At 49.7% G+C, this 22,873-nt stretch overlaps 1 protein-coding gene across 1 annotated transcript in view; it reads right to left on the bottom strand.

Annotated features, from left to right (window-relative positions):
* The window catches only part of AHCYL2 (adenosylhomocysteinase like 2), a 28,492-nt gene extending 6,071 nt beyond the window's left edge, over nucleotides 1–22,421 (bottom strand). Inside the window, exons 1-7 of the mRNA XM_026868036.1 lie at nucleotides 22,265–22,421; nucleotides 18,327–18,435; nucleotides 10,314–10,457; nucleotides 9,524–9,624; nucleotides 8,747–8,849; nucleotides 7,719–7,813; nucleotides 1,294–1,400 (exon numbers count right to left, since the gene is read on the bottom strand). Coding sequence (XP_026723837.1) covers nucleotides 1,294–1,400; nucleotides 7,719–7,813; nucleotides 8,747–8,849; nucleotides 9,524–9,624; nucleotides 10,314–10,457; nucleotides 18,327–18,435; nucleotides 22,265–22,318 — 713 coding nt within the window. The 5' untranslated portion in view covers nucleotides 22,319–22,421. The remainder of the gene's footprint in view (nucleotides 1–1,293; nucleotides 1,401–7,718; nucleotides 7,814–8,746; nucleotides 8,850–9,523; nucleotides 9,625–10,313; nucleotides 10,458–18,326; nucleotides 18,436–22,264) is intronic.
* Nucleotides 22,422–22,873: the final 452 nt, after the last annotated feature.

Genomic DNA, 22,873 nt, shown 5'->3' on the forward strand with positions numbered 1-22,873 from the left:
ACATGGGGAACAGTTTTAAACATTGCTCTGGGTTTTGCACATCTCATCTGTCCGTATCAGGAACGATTCTAGATGCTAAAAATATTACCAGGTCCTTTGCTTGACCCCACTGGCTGCAAACCTGAATCGGTCGCTTCCTCGTTTCAAACATTTAATTTCTCTGTCCTGAGAGCTTGTTTTGTCAATTATTAGGCCTAGCATAAAAGACCAAGGAAGCCACACACTGAATCTCCACAGATCCCATGTTTACAAAAGCCAGACCTGCCTGGAGCCCAGTCCCAGGGAGGCGGGAGGTCCTTCCCCAACAGGGAACTCTGCACAGGGCACCCACCTCACACACAGACCCTGCCCCTCCTGCCAGGGGTCCCCGCTGTTATCCCTCAGTGGACACCTGACCTTGGGTTACTCAATGCAGACACCTGGGGCTCTTTACCTGATGGCTCTGTCTGCAAGGCCCCACCCTGGGGGGAAGCTTAAAGGGAAACTCACCCCCCTTTGGGAAGGGCTGGGGGAATCACCCCTATGTCAGCCTTAAGTTGGGGTTAAACCCCAGCAGTTCAGGGCTGCCCCCACCTCTGGCCAAACTCCCAGGCAGCTCCCAGAGCTGCAGCCAAGCCTTTCTCCCTGCAGGAATATAGAAAAGAGCAGAGCCTCCTGCTCTTCTCCTCAGTCCCCTATTTTCTGTCACCCGTGCTATGATTTACGCCACTGGAAGAGCAACGCTGACACCTAACCCTGGGAGCCCCTTCTCTGTCACAATTCCGACTGACAGATGTCACTCAGTCATACTCCTGCGTCTCCGTGATTCTTCCTTTCTGGACTCCCGCTCCAACTAGAGACTAATTTTCTCTTCCCAAATCTCACTTCTTCCCACAGATTTCATTTAAGACTACGCTTGTGTCTTTCTCCAAAGCCCAGCTCTTTCTTTTTTTATCTGCAAAATGAGGTCAGACAACCATTGCCCCTATTTCCCAGGCGGAAACACAACACCTTGTGTAGTTTTTCCACCTGTGCAATGGTCAGCAGGTGCTTCTGCTCCTCGTCTGAAATTCAGAGCAGTGGTTCCAAGTCTATTGCTTTCACTATATGAGAGATTTAAAACAGCTCTTATGGAAAAGCCAAGCCTAAGCTGAAGAAAACCCACAGACCATATATTAGGAGGTTCAATATTCAGCCAAGTCTGTGGCATCTTACAGCTTGGGGATCTTTTGCTACCAGTCCCCTGAGGCAGAAGATGCTTTTTTGGTCCAAACCTTTCCGTGCTCACGGACCAGCCTGTTACAGACCCGTTACCTGTGGACACCAGTCACGCTTTCCTCTACTATCCCCTTGATCTTCTTAAACATGTTGGGATATTTCTTGTAAATCCAATGAGTGAGATCTCCTCCGTCATCCAAGATCTGCAATAAAAACAACCACACAGTCACCGCTCTGAAGATGCAGTAAGGCCTGCTGACCCCAAAAAGGTACAAGGGATAAGTCACAAGCTCAAATCACTCCTAACCGAGTCCATGTTTTGGCACCTCCGACACCACATCGTGACAGCTTGGGTGAGACTGTGCTGCTTGGTAGTCAGAGGGGGAGCGCTGCTTCACCGACACCGTGCTGCAAAGGTAGCGGGTCAGGCGAACGTGGCGGACCTTGGTGTTCATAGTGAGACCAGAGGAAACGTGGAAAATTGCTGTGGGAGCTCCTTTCTCCTCATCTCCCACAAGCACAGATGGAAAAGCCTCTGAACTGTACTGAGACATCAGCTTTTCTGGTCTGACTGCTAATGGAGGAGGATGGAGGAGGAGGAGGAGGATGGAGAAGGATGGAGAAGGAAGAGGATGGAGGAGGAGAAGGATGGAGGAGGATGGAAAAGGAGAAAGATGGAGGAGGATGATGATGAAGGAGGAGAATAGAGGATGGTGATGGAGGATGGAGAAGGAAGAGGATGGAGGAAGATGGAGGAGGAGGAGGACGGAGGAGAAGGAAGATGGAGAAGGAAGAGGATGGAGGAAGATGGAGGAGGAGGGCGCAGAGCTACTAATGCCAGTCATAACGTAACCACATCATAAACCACTGCGTGTTAAAAATCCCAAACCTCTTTGAGACAGCAGCTTTGGGTCTCTGCCCGTTTCACCTGGCTGAGAACCTGTCTCAGAAGCACAAAACTGTCCTTTATCAGACCACGAGTCTCCCGAGCTGCCCATTTCCTCCTCCTGACACACTTCAGGGCGGCAGAGAAAGCCAGAGACCTACTGCTTTAACAAAAACATTAAAGATGAGCAAGTAAAGGTGCCCTTTGAAAAAGCGCCTTGGAAAGGACAGACGTGAAAACCATCCGGCTGCAAAAACCTAAAAATTGCAGTGAAAAGTGCTGTCTGGGAGCTTGTCTGTTCCCTGCTAGTGAGAACACGCACGTGTGCTTTCCAGCGCATGGGAACGCGCCTGGCGATGGCCTTGGACGTGAAGGTTGTAGCTGCTAAAAGTCTAACACATACACCCAGCTACACCTTCCACGGATTGATGTTATTCGGGTATTTTTGCGACGTGCTATAGTGTCGCCGGGATAATCAAAGACTTTAAGCCAAGGCTTATTTTCTCCCTAAGTACAGAGCCTCTGATAATTACAGAAAATCTCGCTGCTAAGTGACAGCCCATGGAGTTCATTAGGAGTCTCGTTTGTGTCCTACACACCTCGTAATGAGCGTGGCCCCAGTCCCAACCACTTTGGGTCATCCCCTGCTGGATCTCAACACTCCAAGGAGGGTGCTGAGCTCTAAAAGCTTCAAAGAGGGACCCACATGGGTACCGTAATGAGGCGTCTGGGAAAGAAGAGAAGAGACAAAAGAAAAAAACCCCGAACACTTGCGTTTTGCCGAGTCCTCCTGCCACCCAGGTGGCCTCAGGGGGCCCAAGTGGTGCCTGAGGAAGGTGGGAAGCGTGTCAACCCCCGTTAGAATTAAGGAAAAGCAGGGAGCAGATTTCACCGAGCGGTGGGTGAAGTGCCAAGGGCCTGTGCTAGCTGGGCCGGCTGAAAGAACATTGCCCTGTATTGTTATCCTCCTCCTCCTCCTCCTCCTCTTTGCACGTTCCCTATGCCAATGCTCAAGAGCTCTGACTGAATCATCATCATCATCATCCTCTTTGCACGTTCGCTGTCATCATGATCATCCTCTCTGCATAATCCCTACACCAACATCAAAGACTTTGGACCGCGTCGTCACTATCAACTTTGCATATTCCCTACAGCAATGTCAAAGATCTCTGACTGCATCCTCCTCCTCCTCCTCCTCCTCCTCTTCCTCCCTGCATGTTCCCTACACCAACTCCTGGCTGCCAAGCCAGCCCTTGGTGACCTACTAGTGTGGCATACTGGTGGCCTCAAAAGCAAACGTCAAACCTGGGCAGAAGCATCCCTGCTCGCTGGCTGGCGGTGAAGCTCGGTGCCTACAGCCACCCAGGAAAAATTAACACTCTCACCACGTTCCTGCAGCAGAAAAAGCCCCATTGTGGGCCCAAGGATGACGTTCCTGAGCTTTGTCATGACACCGCGCGGTGGCTTCACCGAGCCACCGCCCTGACGTCCGCGGGCCAAGAGTTACTTGGAAATGCTACGTGCTACTACAACCTTTTTCTCTCTAAGTTGCAGGGTTTTCACTGACGGTGAGGGCTGCGGGTAGCAGCTGCTCCTCCACAAATGTCAGAGCCCAGCACACGTCTCCCACGTAGACCCAACTCCCGAGTCCCCAGGGACCCCCAGATCCACCTCGCGCGTTCTGGGGCGGGAAGCGGGGACAGGGAAGGGTTAAATCGGGCTGAGCAGCTCTCCTGGGCCAGCCCAGGGAGGAACTCAGCAGCCTGGCTCCCAGGACGTCTTCATTTCCTTAATCCCCATTTAATAGGGCACGTAATCTTCTTTCTGAGAGAGAATTCGGGGGGTTGGCGGTCTCCTCTTTCCTCGGAGGGCGGGAAATGCAACAGACCCCAAACCAAGTCAGCGGAGGGACAAGATCTTGGTGGAAGGTCGCCCCAAACAGCCAACAGCAAAACCCAGGGTATGTGCCCCACGTTGCTGCAGTTTTTTCACCTTTACACAGGTTATCTGCCTTTATTTGAATTCTTTCCAGGCAGATTTTTTTTTCTTTCCGTCGGGGGAAAAAAGCCTTTATTTGACAAGCAAAGGATTTTTCGTACAGAAGAGGAGCCGTTAGGGACGCGAGCCCTGCTCTGCCTCTCGGCGCCGCTGCCTGACGCCCACTGAGAGGCACGATCTGCAAACCAAGGCTCCCGGCTGCACTTCATCAACCTCCCTCTTGATTTCGGCACTTCCAGATCGGAGCAGAGCGTGCTGGGGTTGTAAAAAACATCTTCCCATCACGCCAGGCCTGCGGGGACTTTCCTCTCTTTGGAGACGGGACCATCCTCTGACCTGAGCACCAGGAGATAATCCTGCTCCTCCTCAGCAGTACTCACCCGGAATTTTGATGATTTTTGACTGATTTGGTGCATCCACATCCACTTGGTAGATGTTTCTCTCTCTCAGTGCTTTTCTCTCCAAGTCAGCAATTTCGCATTGCTGCCTGCACAGAAGGTCTGTGGCTTCTCACTCCCTCACTCCTTCCATTTCACGTTTTCTCCAGCAGAAAATCTCTTTCATGAAAGAAACTGGTGTCTCAGGGTGGCGTTTTACAACCTTTTTAAACCCATCTAAGACCCTGCTGCCAACAAACGTTTCACCCTGTTCCCCTTCCAAACTCTGTCGGGGCAAGAGCCGACACTATGCGGTTGATCATGCCAAAACCAAGCTGATTAAAATTAGCTAGGATTAGCTCAGCAACATGGTTGAAAATAACTCCCGACAGAATATGACTGGCGAAAACACAAGGAGATGGCAGGAAGGCACGGTCGGAGGCGGCGTCAAAATCCCCCAGCGGCAGCGTGGTCCTGCATCAGTTTATGCTGCAAAGGAAACCAAACTCCCAGACTTTAGTGTTTTTCAGAAAAAAAACCCCAACCCTCCTCTGAGCCATTCCTGTGCAGACAGAGCACTCCTCTGAAGGTCTGTTACTCCCATCAGAAAACCCAAGGTGGGTTTGTTTTTTTTTTTTTTGTAGACTCTCAGTATTTGTGGGTACCTGTTCCCAGGGAGCAGCGCCACACAGAAGCCCTGACACTGAATATTCAGATTTTTGGACATTTTATTTGCACAATCAGCTCCACCAGGCCTTGCGGTGCCTACCTGGACACCGGACTGGCGAGGGCCAGTGAAGCACTTCGGAGCAGGACTCCTGGGGAGAATTTCAAGCCCTGATATTGTCAGCGTGGCTTACAGCAAGCTGCTGAACTACTTCGACCCCTTTTGCTTTCTCTTAAGTAGAAATCGAGATTGCACTTCTCTTTATTGAGCTTCAAGATGTAGAAGCCTGGAAACGGAGATGCTTTTCCATGCTACTTTCATCTGGGATCAACAAGTTGGATGGACCAATGAGTTGGATACTTATGCTCTGAATTACTCCACACGTTAAGAATCCAAATGGATTATTTCTTGCTGGGCACGTTACCAAATCACTTTTCACAGAGAGAATTTCCCATCAGATCACACCGTGGCATGTAGGGCTGCACGGAACGTCTTCAAAGCCCCCTACGGTCCTTAATAATCATCAACGCTGCTGAAAGGTATCGTTGGTGTTTTGCTGATGGGCAGAGAAGACAAGAGACATTTCTTCCCTGTGAGGGGGGTGAGGCCCTGGCACAGGCTGCCCAGAGAAGCTGTGGCTGCCCCCTCCCTGGCAGGGTTCAAGGCCAGGTTGGCTTTGGGCAACCTGGGCTGGGGGAAGGTGGCCCTGCCCGGGGCAGGGGGTGGCACTGGATGGGCTTTAAGGTCCTTTCAACCCAAACCATCCTGTGATTCTGTGAAACCCTTGAATTTGGGGATTCTTGTTAAGGAACGAGCTCTTCAAAGAACTCAGGTGATCGATAAAATACTCCTCCTTTCCTGAAATATCTGCCACACATTTTAAATTTTGTCAAGATCATTTGTTTTTTCTTCAAAAATTAAAATGAATGTTTCATTTTTCCAAAACATTTGAAATCTGAAGTGGAAGGTGGCCCTGCCTGTGGCAGGGGGGTTGGAACTGGGTGATCTTTAAGGTCCCTTCCAACCCAAACCCTTGTGTGATTATATGAATAGATTTGGGTTTCTACAGAGGTCATGGGCTGCCAGGAGCAGCAGCTCTGGCTCAGTCCTACAACCTGGGGACGCATCTCCTTGATTCAGGATATGAGGAAAAATTCTCAGTCTCAACAGGAGAGAAAAAAATACAACGCATGTTCTAAAAAGTTGCCACCAGCACAGGGAGAAGAGTAGCTCCATCTCACTCCAGCCCTGAGGCTGGACGGACTGGAGAGGCAAATTTCACCTCGCTCCTGTGGCCGAGTTTTCCAGTTCTTCTGAAATAATCATTCAAAGAAGATCCTTTCCAATCCCGTTCTTCACCCAGTGTCCAGCGTCCTATTTCTTATCTCTAAAACAACGAACCTTCCAAATCCGGTGCACAAATCTTTGGGAATTGGTAGATCCAAGGTGTTTGGGGCTCCCCGGCAAGTATTTCTGTGCTCCAGAAGCAGGTCTGTAAACACACTGATGGTTGGAGACACATCGCTGAATCGAGAGATCTGAAGAAATCCCGGGAAAGAATAATATGCATATTCTGGAACGCCGATTTCTTCAATTACTGACATTTTTGATGGGAAATTATTCCTCAAAAAGAAGAAGAAAGCCGCTGTCGTGTCTAGACTCAGATTCGTAGCTTGGGGGTGGATTTTTTTGACATTCATGATTCTTTTTTAAAGGTGACAGCAAGGAGGTGAGCAGGTGTAGACTGGAAGGGACAAAAAACCCCACCTCAAACACGCTGATATCGGCAAACAAACAATACAGATACACGCCTACCTTCCACCCTCCGTTACTTTGCATCTAATTTAGATCATAAGCTCCAGGGCTCAAAACCTGTCGGGAAGCAGGATGAAAACAGCACATCTGACAGCTGCAAATTATTCCGCTCACCTAGTTTAGGGTTCTCGGTTTTCCCTAGAAACAAGGGCAGAATAAAGCAGCCAAGTATGGAGTTGGGCTACCCAAGGTTCCGCGTGCGTACAGCAAGAGCAGGTTTAAAGCGTAGTAAATCACCTAAAAATGTAATTTTTGTTCTGAAACAGAAGCCTTGCGTAGATAGGGAAAATCACATCAACCAGAGGTGGGAATTTAATCGACTGTGGCAAAATGGATGCAATCTCTTTTCAGAACAGGCTGGTTTTGAGTCATTTTTTACTGGCTAGATTAAATGAGTTTGGTTTAAACTGGAGCAAGCTACCCTGGAAGCCAACTAGGCACCCAATAAATTTTGCATTCACACAGCTACGCTTATTTAAAAATTACTTTCACAAAAACCTTGCTCGGGAGGCAGGATCCCCATGTGGAAGTTGTTTAACCCACCTTCTCCCTGACTTCACACCTGTGAGACTGAGAGAAGTTCATTTCCCTCACTGTGTAGTCAATTCTAAAGCCCTCTGCAGGTCAACGCTGTGTTAGCACCAAGGCTTAACTGCTAAGGTCGGTCTAAATTCAGGAGGAAAACAAAGTCCAGCACTAAACTCTCCTCCTTCTCCTCAGAGGAGAGCTACCCACGCTCCAACACACGCCCAGCACGTTACGGTCGGCCCCGGCTCACCATGTTGGGCTGCCACCCTTCGACGTTGACGCAGCGATCGATGCACCACCAGAAGTCGTCTTCAGATTCTCCCTTCCAGGCGAAGACGGGGAACCCTGGCACAGAGAGAGGGAGACGGGTGCTAACACAGAAATCCCTCAGCGAACCCCTCGGGGATCGGCTCTCCCTACGTCCACGCGTGATCCACCGGGCGCCCGGCACCACTGCGGGCTTGCCCGCGGTCTAATCTTTCAACATCTACCTCCTAGAAGAAGCTTCAGAGACAAACATTGAAGACACACACCGAAGGCAGCAGACAGGAGTGAGTTTTAGCCTCATTTCTTCCTCTCCACCAAGAAAAAGCCACCAGATGAGAGGGCAGCACGCTCTCAACGATAACATTTATTGGCAAAATTGAGCTTTTGCTGCAAGCTAGATGTCCTACCTTCCTGCCAGGCACGTTAGCCACCAAATTTGAATATATTCTGATTTATAAGCAATTATTATTAAGCTTCAATGAGCAAGACTGGGTAACAGGCAAGTCAGTGAGTTTGGCTCCTTCTGGGTCTCGCAGCTCTCACGGTAAAATCCTTACCCAGGAAAAACAGGATTTGAATTAAGGCACCTCCCAGTTGAGCAGCAACACGGACAGCTTCTGTTTTGTGAGTTATGTCCCCCCCCAAATCCTCCCTTTCACCCCTTTTAGCCAAAGTTATGACTCAAATTTATAGAACCGAAATCAAATTTAGCTTAGTTTCTTTTAGCAAAATAATTTTCAGGTTTACACAGCCCACTCAGCTACTAATGTGCATCACCATCGTTTCGTACTACGGGTTTTTACACTCCAGAGAAAAACTATTCCAGGATTTTCAGAGCAGTGGAAGGGATTGATGTTGTGCTGTTTACCTCCTATAGGTTTATTTGAAATCGAAGAGAATGAAGGGAAAAAAAAAAACAACCCGTAAGAGATGGTAAATGAGCTAAATACGATGGGGCAGTAAGAAAACTTTTTAAAACCAGAAAAAAACAAAGAGGGCGAAGTTTCCTACCGCTCTCAGCAAGGGCAGCAGCCACTTCATTGAGAGTAGAGTAGATGTTGCACGCAGCCCATCGGCACTGAGCACCCAACGCACCCAGAGTCTCCATTAGGACCTGGATTTAAAGAAAAAACAAACAAACAAACAAAAAATCAGAAAGACCAACACAAAGAGCAATATACGACGCAAAGAGCGATACACAACCGGGATTTTCATTCACTATTTGTGGGGAAGCTTCTGGGGGGCGCCTGAAGTTGGGTTTAAACAGCACCAGGGTCCTTAGAGAGTTGCACAGAGAGTAAATTTTGTGATTGCTTTTTTTTTTTTTCCCTACAATTTTAAATGGATGAAGTACGAAAGAACTTCAAAGTGTATTTTATATGCAGCATATATGTGTGCGTGGGCGTATATAAATATGTATATATGCAGATTTCACTCAGCAAAGGCCCAAATCTAGTCAGGAGAAAGCACTCCCGTCCCGTGATTGGAGGAGAAGCCACAGCTCTTGAATCGCGTTAAGTGACGAGTGACCACTTCTCCCTGCTTACAGGACACAGGTACTTCAGTTCCCTCGGCTCTCGCTACTCAAGCAATGCCTCGTGAACGCGTGTGTCGCATCATCCTTAAGCACAGGCTCTGTTTATCTTAGAAACGTTCACAAAATCCACCGTTCTCTTTTTACTTGGGGCTGGACTTAGAGACTCCCATCTCTACATTAAGTGCTTGGGGTGTGTTTTAGGGGGTGAGCAGGGGAAAATCCCTGTCTGGAGTTTGTGGAGGGGGTCTCACAGCCGTCTGCGCCGTAATGTGCGTGCAGCCCACGATCTTGGCCCCAGCCAGTGGCTTCTCTCCCTGAGCTCTCTTCCTCAAAGCCATCAGCGCAGGCATTTCTGAAAGGCAAAATAACAAACCGCAGATCCATCAACGTGATGGAAAGAGGGATGAGCACAGAAAAAGCAGCCGGCATCGCTTCTTGCCCTGCTATCCGGTATTCCTATCAATTCCTGCACCTGGGGCAAGCTTCAGAACGAGCTAAAGCCTTGAGAGCAGCATCCAGTAAGTCACGGCACAGCTGAAAGGGACCCAACAGCCCTCTGTGGTTTTTCCCTACAGATGGAGCATCATCACATTTTCAAATTTTTACCTGTGAATGCTCAAGTGAGGGTAGAGAAAATCTGCTCCGGACTGAGGAGGGCTCGGGACTTGCTGCTCTGAGGAGCCTCTCCAAGTTCCCTCCAGCTACCTGAAGGCTGCACGGCCTTTGCTATAGATTTTTGGAGACAAGCATGCAAAATTGTCTAATTTATTTGATTAATTTCACCCTTTCTACCGATTTTAACAAAATGGATTTGACCACAGAGTAGTTCTTCAGCAGTTGGTTGGTTGGAGCTACACGGCATGTAACCCTCTAACTCCTTTCCACCCCACAACATCCCAGAAAAGTTTTCCCATCTTTAATGGGAACGGTGTCAGGAAATCACCAATATACTGACCCTCACAAGAAGAGGATTCAGGGGAAGGAAGAACCCCACAAGACAGCAGAGCACAATGTGGAGCTTGAAGAACGTGCCCCATTTACCTTGTTCAGCAATTTCAATCTCCCGGCGCCCAAATTCTGCCTGCTTTATGTTTTTCACGCAGAAATCACTGCTGCCTTTGGAGTTCTTCTGCTGCTTGTCTCGGGGGGAGGTCTCATCATCAGAGCTGTCTGTGTAGGAGGCAGCTGGAGGAAGAAAAGGAGGTCAGAGACAGAACAAAAATGTTCCCTAAAGCCAAACCACCTGCAGTGGCAGGGCGCAGATACCTGCTGGATGTGCTTCTCCACAGGCACGTGCCAACTCCTTCCATCCTCAGCTGGGACCTCCTCTCCTCCTGACAACGACCACTGATTTCCCCACAGTCAGCTCTTACCTGCAGCGACCCCCTCACCCTTACCTACCTCTACTGCACCACCACACCGGAGGGGATTAGCTCGAGCACTGCCCGTGTCCCCCACAGGCTCATCTTATGCTCTGCAGCTCCCCTGTGGCCTTCTCCCATCGCTCTTCCCAAATATTAGAATCCTTCAGGCTGGAAAAGCCCCCCGGGATCACCGAGTCCAACCCTCAGCCCGACTCTACAAAGTTCTCCCCTACCCCACATCCCCCACAGCTCATCCCAACGGCCCTGAAACCCCCCCAGGGATGGGGACTCCCCCCTCCCTGGGCAGCCTGTTCCACTCTCGCACCACTCTTGCTGGGAAACATTTTCTCCTCCTGCCCAGCCTGACCCTCCCCTGGGGCAGTTTCCAGCCGTTCCCTCTTGTCCTGTCCCTGATCCCCTGGGAGCAGAGCCCAGCCCCAGCCTCTCTGCAATGTCCTGTCAGGAGCTGCAGAGAGGGATGAGGGCTCCCCTCAGCCTCCTCCTCCTCACACTCAACACTCCCAGCTCCTTCCCTGGCTCCTCACAGGATTTAAGCCTCTACAGCTCTGAGGTAGACAACAAAAGTGCCTATTAATACTTTGAGTACTCCCAAAGCGTTAGGAGTTGTAATTTAAGACAGGGTAGATACAAGACCCTATTTCATTTGAACAGTGGCGTGGAGAAGGCTGCTAGTGAACGATTCAGTGATGGTGGCATTCCCAGTGCTTGGATTTCCCCAGTTTCAGCATTCCTCAATAAGGGCAGTGGCCACAACCTGCTGCTTGGGAGGCTCACCCGGGATGGTGGGAAGAAACTTCTGCACTGGGAGGAAAATGCAACACTGGCACAGGTTACCAGGAGAGGAGGTGACAGCTCTTCACCATCTCAGAGTCACAGGATGGTTTGGGTTGAGAGGGACCTTAAAGATTGACCTAGTTCCAACCCCCTGCCCCGGGCAGGGCCACCTTCCACCAGCCCAGGTTGCCCAAAGCCCCGTCCAGCCTGGCCTTGAACCCTTCCAGGGAGGGGACAGCCACAGCTTCTCTGGGCAGCCTGTGCCAGGGCCTCACCCCCCTCACAGGGAACAATTTCTGCCTTAGGTCTCATCTAAATCTCCCCTCTGTCCATTTAACCCCGTTCCCCTTCATCCTATCCCTCCCCCCTGATCAAGAGTCTTTCCCCACCCTGCTCTGGGTGCAGCCCAGCACACGGGGCCTTTCTGGGCTGCCAGCACACATTGGTGGCTCACAGGCAGTTTTCCACCCCCCAACCCCCCAAGTCCTTCTCCTGGGGGCTGCTCTCCATCCCCTCCTCGCCCAGCCTGAGTTTGTGCTGGGGATTGCCCCGACCCCTGGGCAGGACCTTGCCCTTGGCCTTGTTGAACTCCCTGAGGTTTGCCCGTCCCCCCTCTCCAGCCTGTCCAGGTCCCTCTGGATGGATCCTTCCCTCAGCGTGTCACCACAGCACACAGCTCGGTGCCATCAGGGGACTCGCTGAGGGTGCCTCGATCTCACTGTCCATGTCCCCAGCAAAGACGTTCAACAGCGCCGGTCCCAACCCCGACCCCTGAGGACACCACTCGTCACCGCTCTCCACTGGGACATGGAGCCATCCTTGGAGGACTTAGGGACTTGGTTCGAGCACCACGGCTCACCTCGCTCTGTGCAGGCGATGTCGTGCTCTGAGCGGGCAGGGGGGCGAGATGACCTTGGTGGTTCCTCCCAACCAACACCTCTGTACATTTACAGACAGCTCAATCCAGCCCCTGGATTCTCCCTTTCTTTTCTATTAAAAATGACCAACAATTGGACACATATTTCATCTTCTGGTTTTCTGGATTTTTTTTTTAACCCCCCCTCCCTCTTGCTCTTTCGATAAGAGGAAGAAAGATGGCAGCACTTCTCTCTGTAGTAAGGCGCCTAGAGGGGACACAAACCTACGGCAGAATCAGATCACACTTCTTGTTTCAGATGATAACGGGCAGGGACGTGCATGTGAACGCAGAATTACAGCTGCTGTCAATAACTGTCTCCCTTTCCTATCAGTGTTCTCCAAACTTTGGGACAGGCAACTAGTTTATGGCAGATGACACAGGGAGATTTACCAAAGAGCCCTTCACGGAGTTAGAAATCCCCCTTCCCACTCCCTTGGATTACTAAAATCACATGTAGGGTTCGTTTTTGATTCAAGATGAGAAGAATTAGCCACCACTTCTGTTTCCATTTTATCCTGATCAGGTGAAAAGACCATTCGTGCCGTGTTTTCCTCTGGAACAGGCCCCTATGTGGGAGACCGGACCTCTTTCATCTTCTAGGACTGGCATCAGCAGTCAAAGCAAGACATAAGGCTTAGAGATGGACTAGAAAGCATCACTCTTCTTTCCTTTCTGGAGATAACACACCTGGAACGAGCCCCTTCACCCAGCTGAGCTCCTCACCACCACCATGTCCTCCTCCTCGTCTCTGGCAGGAGCCACACCTTGGGACCCAACTCAAAAGTCTCATCCACATGGTCCTCACGAAAGCGCCCTCATGTTTTTCTCCAAGTCTTTACTCTCCAGACCATGTGGTTCTTCTAAAGTGAGCCCAAGACCTGACATCAAATTATTTCTTAGAGCAGAAGAGGACCACCATCGTAGAACAGCACCTTCCATGACAGCCTCGGTGAAGTCGGCCAATACTGTGCATCGCTCAGGAATGACGGGCATGTGGGAGGGCATCGCATATGATGATGAGCTGTTGTGAGAGTTCTTTGAGAAAGAGAGGTCTTTGCTGCCTTGACGATGAGCTCCCTTCCTTCCACACCAGAAAACAACTGGTTGAATATTTAGCTAGGAAACATTGCATAGTCAAACTCAACAGCTACGGGCGTTGAGTGATGTGTTGAGCACGTGAGCGATCTTCTCTCCCAGGCACAGTCTCCAAGAGGGAACCATCCACACCAAACACCCAAGGGCGTTGTTCTACCCAACAATCAGTACAGATTCCCAACTTTCGACCCCAATTCTGTGCCAGAGGAATCAGGTAGCGGGAAGGGTGAGGGTTTCTTACACAGTGTCACTGGAAGAACTGTGTTGAACCCATGATCTTATCACCACCCACCAGTGCTCCCAAAAAGCTGCAGCTTTCCAGAGGCATCGTGACCTCAAGTGAAGATTGACACCGAAAAGCCCTTTCCAAGAACCCGGAGTAAAGGCTAACCACCCTCTATCCAGCACTTGAACGGCTCTATGAGCATTTTCACGCCACAAAACCCAAACCAAGGAGTGAAACCCTTCGCCCCCAGCATGGCCATGGGTTTGCCCATCCTGCAGCACCCAGCAAGCTGATTACTTTCTCTTCTGGCTTTCATGAAGCGCTTGAATGATCCCAAGGAAAAAAAGCTTATTGCTTGCCGCTGTCGGTGTGCCAGGCTCCCCGAGACCCGCTCGGGTCTTAATCCGCTTACGGAGGAGAATTATGCATTGCTGAAATTTCTCTGCAAAGGCTCCATCCTCAGCAGGGTGTGAAAGGCAAGTCCGGCCCTGCAAACAACACGCTGATGGCAATAAATTTCTGAATTTGTGTTCACAATCCTGCAGCAGCTCTTGAAGGACCAGGAGCCTGGCTTAATCACGGAAGAACACCTTATATAATACCAAGCTCTTGTGTATCAAGGACTCCCAAAGGAAGAATTAGTTAGTTAAAGGAGGATTATTTCCTTGAAGACAACTAATCTTCGCAGAGGTTTCTTTAAAACCATAGATCTTGGTTCTGGGAGCTGAGAGAAATTTTTTTAAACAAAAAGCCCCACCTAGATGGTAGCCAGATTTTTGTATGCAGATGGTTCTTTACTGTTACATACGTATAATATAGAGCAGTGCATACAGCACCATGGTAATTAAACTAATATTGTTAGTGTAGTATAAGAGCGTACTAATATATAATAATAAATTTTGCCCTTGCTTTCCTGTAAAATGAAAAGCAAGCACAGAAAGAAAAAGATTCCAAGTACCTGTAATCTAGAAATATCCAGTTAACTGATGGGACAGACGATCTCCTAAATATCATCTCAAATCACCCTAAAGTTGATTAATGAAAGCTTCCTAACTGGGGTTGGCATTCCGTAGAGCCGCGTATCATTTTAATATAAATTTTATTATCTCAGAGAACCACACGAAAATAGCAGCAGGTTTCAGGCGCTGTTATCCAGTGGGAAAATTGGGGGAAAACGAGACACCTGCGGCCCATGTCCTAACCCAGCAAAGACCGGGTCGGAGCCTAAATTCAGCAAAATTTAGCTTTGCTAATATTTTAGATGAGGATCCGCTCACATCTGTAGTACTGGCATCACTAAGGGCAAAAAAGGGGCAACCTGGCGCTGTTACAGCCCAGCTAAAAGGACAAAGCTTGTTTCTTTTCTGTACAATCTTTTTGCTAGTTATGAAACAGCATGAGGATCAAGTCAATCGCCTTTAATTAAAGATATTACTGTTCTAATCTCACTTCAGCACCCACGGAACGCGTATGGGGTGTGTAATACACAACTCTGAGCGCTTTAGTATTCAACGCGCCGGGCTGAGATAAATCAGCCGATGCCCAAAAATCTTTGTTGGGGCAGGTAACCATTATTTGAGTTTTGCAGACAGGGAAAGAACAGTTCCTGAAATGTAAAGTGGTTTGCCCAGCACAACGCCGAAACATCCCCCTCGACTCTGAAGCTGAGCTGTCGGGTTGGTGCCTTGCCCTGGTTTGCCAGAGCCGATGCTGTTAAACACCATGGCGTGTGCTTGGGCGGATAAACCACCCCCAAACGGTGCAGAACACAAGTCATTTTCCCGGTGAGAAAAATTACTCCTTTTAAATGAAGTGGAACAGCTACAGAAAACTGGTGGCTTCTGGTGAATACGGATGAGACTAATGTCTAATTTGAAGAGCCAGAGCAGAACGGATCGTCAGGATTTTTGTTCTTCGTACTTTCCAGCAACCAAAGTTCAACAGTTGTGGCTGGTTTTTAACAACAGAATCACAGGATGCTTTGGGTTGGGAGGGACCTTAAAGCCCATCCAGTCCCACACCCCTGCCCCGGGCAGGGCCACCTTCCACCAGCCCAGGTTGCCCAAAGCCCCGTCCAACCTGGCCTTGAACCCTTCCAGGGAGGGGGCAGCCACAGCTTCTCTGGGCAGCCTGTGCCAGGGCCTCACCCCCCTCGTTTTTCCCATTATTGCTTCCAGCAAAGCCCAGTTCACAGCACATCGCATCTCAGTGCAGGCTGCTCCACATCACGACTCTGTACATAGTTTGGAGACCAGCTGATGATTTTGACTGAACTTTTCCAGTTTTGATGGGCAAGAAGAGCAAGAAACCACCGGCTGTTTGCAGAGATGCTGCTTCCACAACCCCGTGGCACTAAAATGGCACCGGCACCTCCCATCATTATGGGCAGAGCTCCTGGGGCGCCTGCCTTCCCACCACCAACGCCGTGAGGAAGAGTCGCTTGGGTTTCACTCACTTCTTCAATGGTGCCCACCACCTCCAAACCTGGGGACCTCCACACACCTCTTACGTGGGCAGAGAAGGGCAACGGAGCTGGGGCAGGGTCTGGAGCACAGGTCTGCTGGGGAGCGGCTGGGGGAACTGGGGGGGTTCAGTCTGGAGCAGAGGAGGCTGAGGGGAGACCTCCTGGCCCTCGGCAACTCCCTGCCAGGAGGGGGCAGAGAGGGGGGATGAGTCTCTGGAGCCAAGGAGCCAGCGCCAGGCCCCGAGGGAATGGCCTCAAGCTGCACCAGGGAAGGTTCAGATCGGATATTAGAAAAAATTTCTTCCCCAAAAGGGTTGTGAAGTGCTGGAAGGGGCTGTCCTGGGAAGAGGTGGAGCCACCAAACCTGGAGGTATTTAAAAGACATGTAGACGTGGCACTTGGGGACGTGGGTTAGTGCTGGGCTTGGCAGTGTTTGGCTTATGGTCGGACTCGATGATCTTAAAGGTCTTTTCCAACCTAAATGATTCTACAATTCTTCCCCTCCATTATCAACTCTCTGCTCCTCGTTCTGCTTCTTCTGCAGGCTTCTCCCACCCCAGGAGGGCTTAATGGGCTCTTCAGACTGTGCTACTGCTCAGCCCTAAAAGGAGAATGACAAAGATCCACGCCGAGAGCTACTAATGGGATTTATCCACCATCCTGCAACTGCTCTGGGAACACAAGTCTTCCTTCTTGACTGCCAGCCTAGCAGCTTTCATTAGGAGGGAAATATAATACTTTCACAAAGTAATTAATTGCAATTGCTGATGCTTTAGCAGGAGATGCTAAGTGCAAGGGGTGGAGGGGAATTCCCCAAAGTTGCTCCAAGTTCTTTCAGCTTTGAATCGGGAGCGAACATGATGACATTAGCCAGGCTAATCAGCCTATTAGTCTTCAAAACTGACAGTCATAAATTATACCCTGCTGATTAGGTATCAGATGGAGCTGGAAAACCTGCACAAGTGCTGTATTAATCACAGACCTGTATTAGAGAAGTCTAAACGTTAGTGCCAGCTTAAAACATGCTCCCCGAGACGATAATGTAACAAACATAATCCAGGTGGCTTACAAAGTGCAAACGGAGCCTGGACTGATGCCTCTCTGGAGAGGACACGGCATCCACGTCCTGCCTGAGCAGGAGCCAGAGTGTGCCCAGGGGGCCAAGGAGGGCAACGGCATCCTGGCTGGTGTCAGCACTGGCGTGGCCAGCAGGGACAGGGAAGGGATCTGAGCCCTGGGCTGGGCACTGGTGAGGCCGCCCCTCGCTGAGTGGGTTCAGTGTTGGGCCCCTCACCCCAAAAAGGCCATTGAATGACTCGAGCGTGGCCAGAGAAGGGCAACGGAGCTGGGGCAGGGTCTGGAGCACAGGTCTGCTGGGGAGCGGCTGGGGGAACTGGGGGGGTTCAGTCTGGAGAAGAGGAGGCTGAGGGGAGACCTCCTGGCCCTCGGCAACTCCCTGCCAGGAGGGGGCAGAGAGGGGGGATGAGTCTCTGGAGCCAAGGAGCCAGCGCCAGGCCCCGAGGGAATGGCCTCAAGCTGCCCAGGGCAGGGTCAGGCTGGCTCTGAGGAAGGATTTCTGTGCAGAAGGGGCTGTTGGGCGTTGGAATGGGCTGCCCAGGGCAGGAGGGAGTCCCCGGGATCCCTGGAGGGGTTGAAGAGTCGGGCTGAGCCAGCGCTGAGGGATCTGGGGGAGTTGGGAACGGTCAGGGGGAGGTTAATGCTTGGACTAGATGATCTTCAAGGGCTTTTCCAACTCAGGTGATTCTGTGACTCTAATTTCTCCTAAAGGCCCTTTGCGTGGGAACGCAGCCACTGCAGGGGTGGTGGCTCGCCCAGGTTGTCCCCATGTGGGTTTACTCAAGGACAGGACCAGAATATGACATGCAAGCACGAACACAATGGAAACACTGGTTTTCTGAGCCTGAAAGAAAGAGGAAGGGGATGACAGTAGGAAAGCCAACAGCAACTGCACATGGGAGTTGCAAGGAGGGATCGGAAGTGTTAAGAGCATCAGAGTAACTTAATTTTCTGTCCAACTATACATGAAGATGAGAAAAAAAGGAAGAACCCTCTCTCCACACCTTCCCTCCGACACTACCGACTGCACAGGAGATCTGGGAGATCCCTGCGCAAAACCCGGGACAAAGCCACGGGTCTGCAGGGGGGCTCTTGGTGCCGCTGCAGCACCCACCTGAGCTGTAGCTGTCTGTCGAGGACTGCGAGATGGAGCGGGAAAGCGAACGGCGGCCAATCTTCGTCGGGCGCTTGTTGAACTCTTGCTTTTGGTCAGCAAACTGGATCTGTTAAAAAGGAATTCATAGTTCAGACAGATGTAAAAACCCAACGGTTTGATACAGGCGATCAATCCCAAGAAACCAAAGCCTTGAGCAGACACTGACACCATCTCAGTCACGGGCTACACTGCAATTCCTATTATTTCATTGGATAGGCTGAACTGCCCACTTTGTTTAATTTACACTCTTCACCAGACGCAGCATCAACACACTCGTCTTTCAAATACCTTGACACTGTTCTTTTAACCACACAAATTATAAATTTCTGTCCCCGTTACACGCAAACTCATTTTTTTTATTCGTTGCAAGAGAAGCCCCGTTAGGGCCACCCAACATTTGCAGAGCTGATGCGGACACCGACCTGTCTTACAACATTACTGTGGTGTGAGGTGTTCCCTATTTGCTGTACGAAATACAAAAGGTAAAAATAAAACCACTTCAAGTAACAAATACTGCTTCCAGCTGCGCTCTATATTAAGGAATGTCTGAGATGAGATGCATCACTCAAAGGTGCTCTGACTGTTGGGAGCACGGACACCTGGACAACACAAGTATTTACCAGGATTGTTTTTCAGAGGTGATACAAATCAAGAAATGAGGGATAAGGCACGTAAAGGGAGCGCTGTGCAGATCGGCCAAAGGAATTAATCAAGTTGCAGAGAAGGAACCAGTTACCATTTACCAGCAACACCCACAACACCGCCCCAGCAGCGGATGTTACACCAATATTTTGTGGCATTCTGCATCTACCCTCTGTTTTAATGGAGCTCATCTCACGGCAACGAATTGTTGTGGAGGACAAATAACAACCAGCTCAACCCGAGGTGAAGAATCAAGCCCGTTTCCATTTCAGTCATCACCAAGGAATGAAGATTTCAGAGTCTCCGGCCACATCTGCAAAGCCCCAGGACCCCCGGTGGGTCTGCGAGCAGCTGAGCCTGCGGTACGGCAGCGATAACTGCCACGCCGAAAGATTTATTTTAAGTCAGCAGAGCCGATCTGCTCCCAAAGCATGCGGAGGACAGAAGGGATAAGTAAAGAACTGTCACTTTTATCTCCGCGCTTTTAAGGAGAAAACAGCATTTAACATTGGTCTTTATAGAAGAACCTCTTTTCTCCAAGCTCCGTTTTACTCCTGCCCTTGGTTAAAAGAACAGACAGAAGGCCAAATACTCACTACTTACTATTTCCTTACTATAAACTCCCCAAATCCAGGTTTTCACATAAACCAAACATCTGCTGTCACAGATGATTCTTGGTGGGTTTTTACAGCAGCAGCTCATCCCTTCCGTGCCCCGCTGAGGGGCACCTCGGGTTGAACTGAACACCTCCCTGCTCGCAGCAGCACCGACCTTCAGCTCGCGACCCCAGAAGGCTTCACGAGCATCAGACACATTTCAACAGACACTAAAACGGCTCGGAGCCCACCTGCCTTGCCCAAGGGACATGGCGCATCTCGAAACCACACCAGCAGCTCCGCAACCCTTTTAATTCTCTTTATATGTGGCTACCGGGCCATATTTAAGCGTTCAGAGCAGGTTTATAGTTTTAGGAAATATTTTACCTCCCAATGCTCATCGCTTTGTAAGACAAGCCTTGACGGTCCCACTATGTTCACGATCTCAGGGAAACTGGAAACACAACTTCCACTTGCAAAGATCCTTGGACTTTGCTACGAGCATAAACTGACTTAGTCTGGTACTACGGGGTTAAATATTTACATCTCCAAAATACTGAAAGCCATTAATTGAGGCTATTAACTAACCCTTAGGGTATTTGGAGTCCTTCGTTTTGTTTAAAGAAGTCATCTAACCAGAAGGAATTTGATCCCGGTTCTGGGAACTCAAATTCAAGCTCAGTGGTTGAAGCAGAGGCACCTGACATTGCACTTGAGACGGGCTGGTGATGCTACAGGGCTGATACCCTGATTTTTGGGCCAATAATTAAGGAAAAAGGTGATGGGGGTCTCAGGTGGCTAATTCAGAGTCCCCCGTGAACCCAAGTCTGAGCTGGCCCTGGGACAGCCAGCCCAAGCTGCTGGGCAGGAGGGAAAGGACCTGGGAGAGGATTTGCAGCAGCACCTGTGAGCTCTTTTTTTTTTTTAATTATTATTTTTCTGCTAATCTTAAACCAAACAACAGAACCACATCAGATCAGGAAACACACAGAGGAGAAAAAAAATCCACGTCGAACTCATATTACAGTCAAGAGTTGCGCTGCGGATTAACACCTCTGATCCCGGTGGGACGGGGTCTTTGTGCACATATGCCAGTTTTCATATTCCTTTTCTAAGAAGCTGTTGGCCTGAAATAACTGACTTTTTTCTTTTTTTTCTTTTTTTTTTTCGTTTAAAACAAATCCCTCAACAGCTGAGCAGCTTCATCAAAGCATCAGGTTATTTGTGTGAAATGATGCTCTCGGCAAAGTGAGGTAGGCTGGAAGTCTAACAACGGGTGAATAATTCGTATTATAACTAACATTTTCCTTTCCCACATCATCTCTTCAAGGACTTTCAATACAACTCTTTCAAACGACACAATAATATCGATAATTGCATTTAGAGCTCTCGAAGTACTTCCACATCCAACACTGATAGTCAAGTACATGTCGAAAAGCAAAATAAGTCATGAACCAAATGAGGTAGAACTAGAACTGGACTTCATAATACACCCTGCCCTCAATCCCTTTAAGGGGTTTAAACCCTTTAAACCCTGCCATAAGCCGGGCTTAGCTTTAGCTGAACAAGGCACTGACTGCCAGGAGGTGGAAGGAAGCATCAGGGGAGGAGAACGTCGGGAAGGGGCCAGGTCAAGGCTCAGCTCTGTGTTCAGCGAGCGTTGAGACTTCACCGACGTCTTTTGGCTTTATCCTTCGAGCAACAGAGAAAGTGGGCGAGAAAAGATGCCGGAATTTGATTTATTCGAGACATTTATTGTATCCACCCTCCTGCAGTGGTAGATTCTGTATCGCATGGACACGTGAAGGGAACAAAGCGCCGGCAGGAATATGCCCGTTTCCACAACACGTCTTCATTTTCGAGTTGAAATCTCAGCAACGCACACTCGATCCAGCCCGAAGGAGAAAACCAGACCTTGCCTACCCAGACCGAAACTCCGGTTTAAATCCCTACTGAAGGGCACAACGACAGGCCGTGTTCCAGCCTAGCTGGAAGGATGGGCACGAGAACAGCGATTTGGCTCCGTGGTGAAGGTAACAGCCAACTCCGCACAGGGTAAAGCTCAAAGAAGAGGCTGTGAAGCCTCTGAGAGCTGCAGCTGCTTGGATTTGGAGTCCAACCCGCTGTGCAGCTACGTGAACGCCGCTGGCTTTCAGCCTCCAGCCGGAAAAACACAATTCAAGCTGAAAAACTGCACCTCCAGAGGTACCAAGGGGTTAATGACTTCTAAATGCAGGTGCGTGCTCATTCCATTTCAAATGGGCTGCGTCTCACTTCGACCTGGGGTTTCTACCACGAAGAGCCACTCTACGCTACTTCCCTGAGCAATGGAACCCTCAGCATCTGAGTTTTCCCTGGGCAACCTCCCTGCTTGCCAACCCATCGACTCGGAAGAACAACCCCAGAGCAAGGTGTTTGGCTCAATGCTTCATCATTTCAAACCTCCTGCTCCCGAGAGAAAATGAAGAGAAGTCCCACGGAGACTGGGATTTTTTTCTAAGCAGAGGGGGATGCACTCAGCTCCGGAAATAAGTGACTGGGGGGAACAGCAAGGAAAAGAGGGGAAAAAAAAACAAACCAAAAAAAAACGTGGGTAGAGAGAAACAAATGTAGTTTTAAATAGAATAATGATATTACGGTACTAAAGACTGCCCTCACCTGGGCTTTAAGCCCCGAATCTCCGTTCACGTTGTACTTCTTCTTGTTGGGCATGACGGCACCCCCAGAGCCCTCCGCGCCGTGTCCCGCGGGGCAGGGGCTGCCCCCCCATTTATAGCTCCCAGCCCCGCCGATCCCGATCCTGCCCGCTCTGGTTTCAGCGCCGGGGTGGAGGGAGAGGGAGGGAGGGAGGAAAGGAGGGAGGGAGGGAAGGGGAACCACTTGGATTTTCAGACTCCTTTTTTTTTTTTTTGGCAGGAAAGGACCCCAAGACTTAATGAGGCGTCCCGCCAAACAAGCCCTACTTCTGTTTTACATTGAATTACAGCGTTTGCCTGACCTCTACACAGTTAGTGGCAGTTTTTTAATGTGGCCTGGCTTGTGCAAGCATAACAATAGCTTATTTATATAACCAGAACATTTCCCTGCTCGCTATAATTAACTTGCTAATTAGGCTCTTTTTAACTTGGGTTCTCCCCCCTCCCCACTTTCTTTTTCCCCAATGTCAGATGATTACGTTAACAGAACCTCATTAGAAGAAAATTAACTAATGAGCAACTAAAACAACGATGGCATTTGTTAGATGGCAAAGTGGGTTTTAATTACACT

This window comes from Athene cunicularia, assembly GCF_003259725.1.
Source record: "Athene cunicularia isolate RWA chromosome 1 unlocalized genomic scaffold, athCun1 chr1_part2, whole genome shotgun sequence".
Lineage (NCBI taxonomy): Eukaryota > Metazoa > Chordata > Aves > Strigiformes > Strigidae > Athene > Athene cunicularia.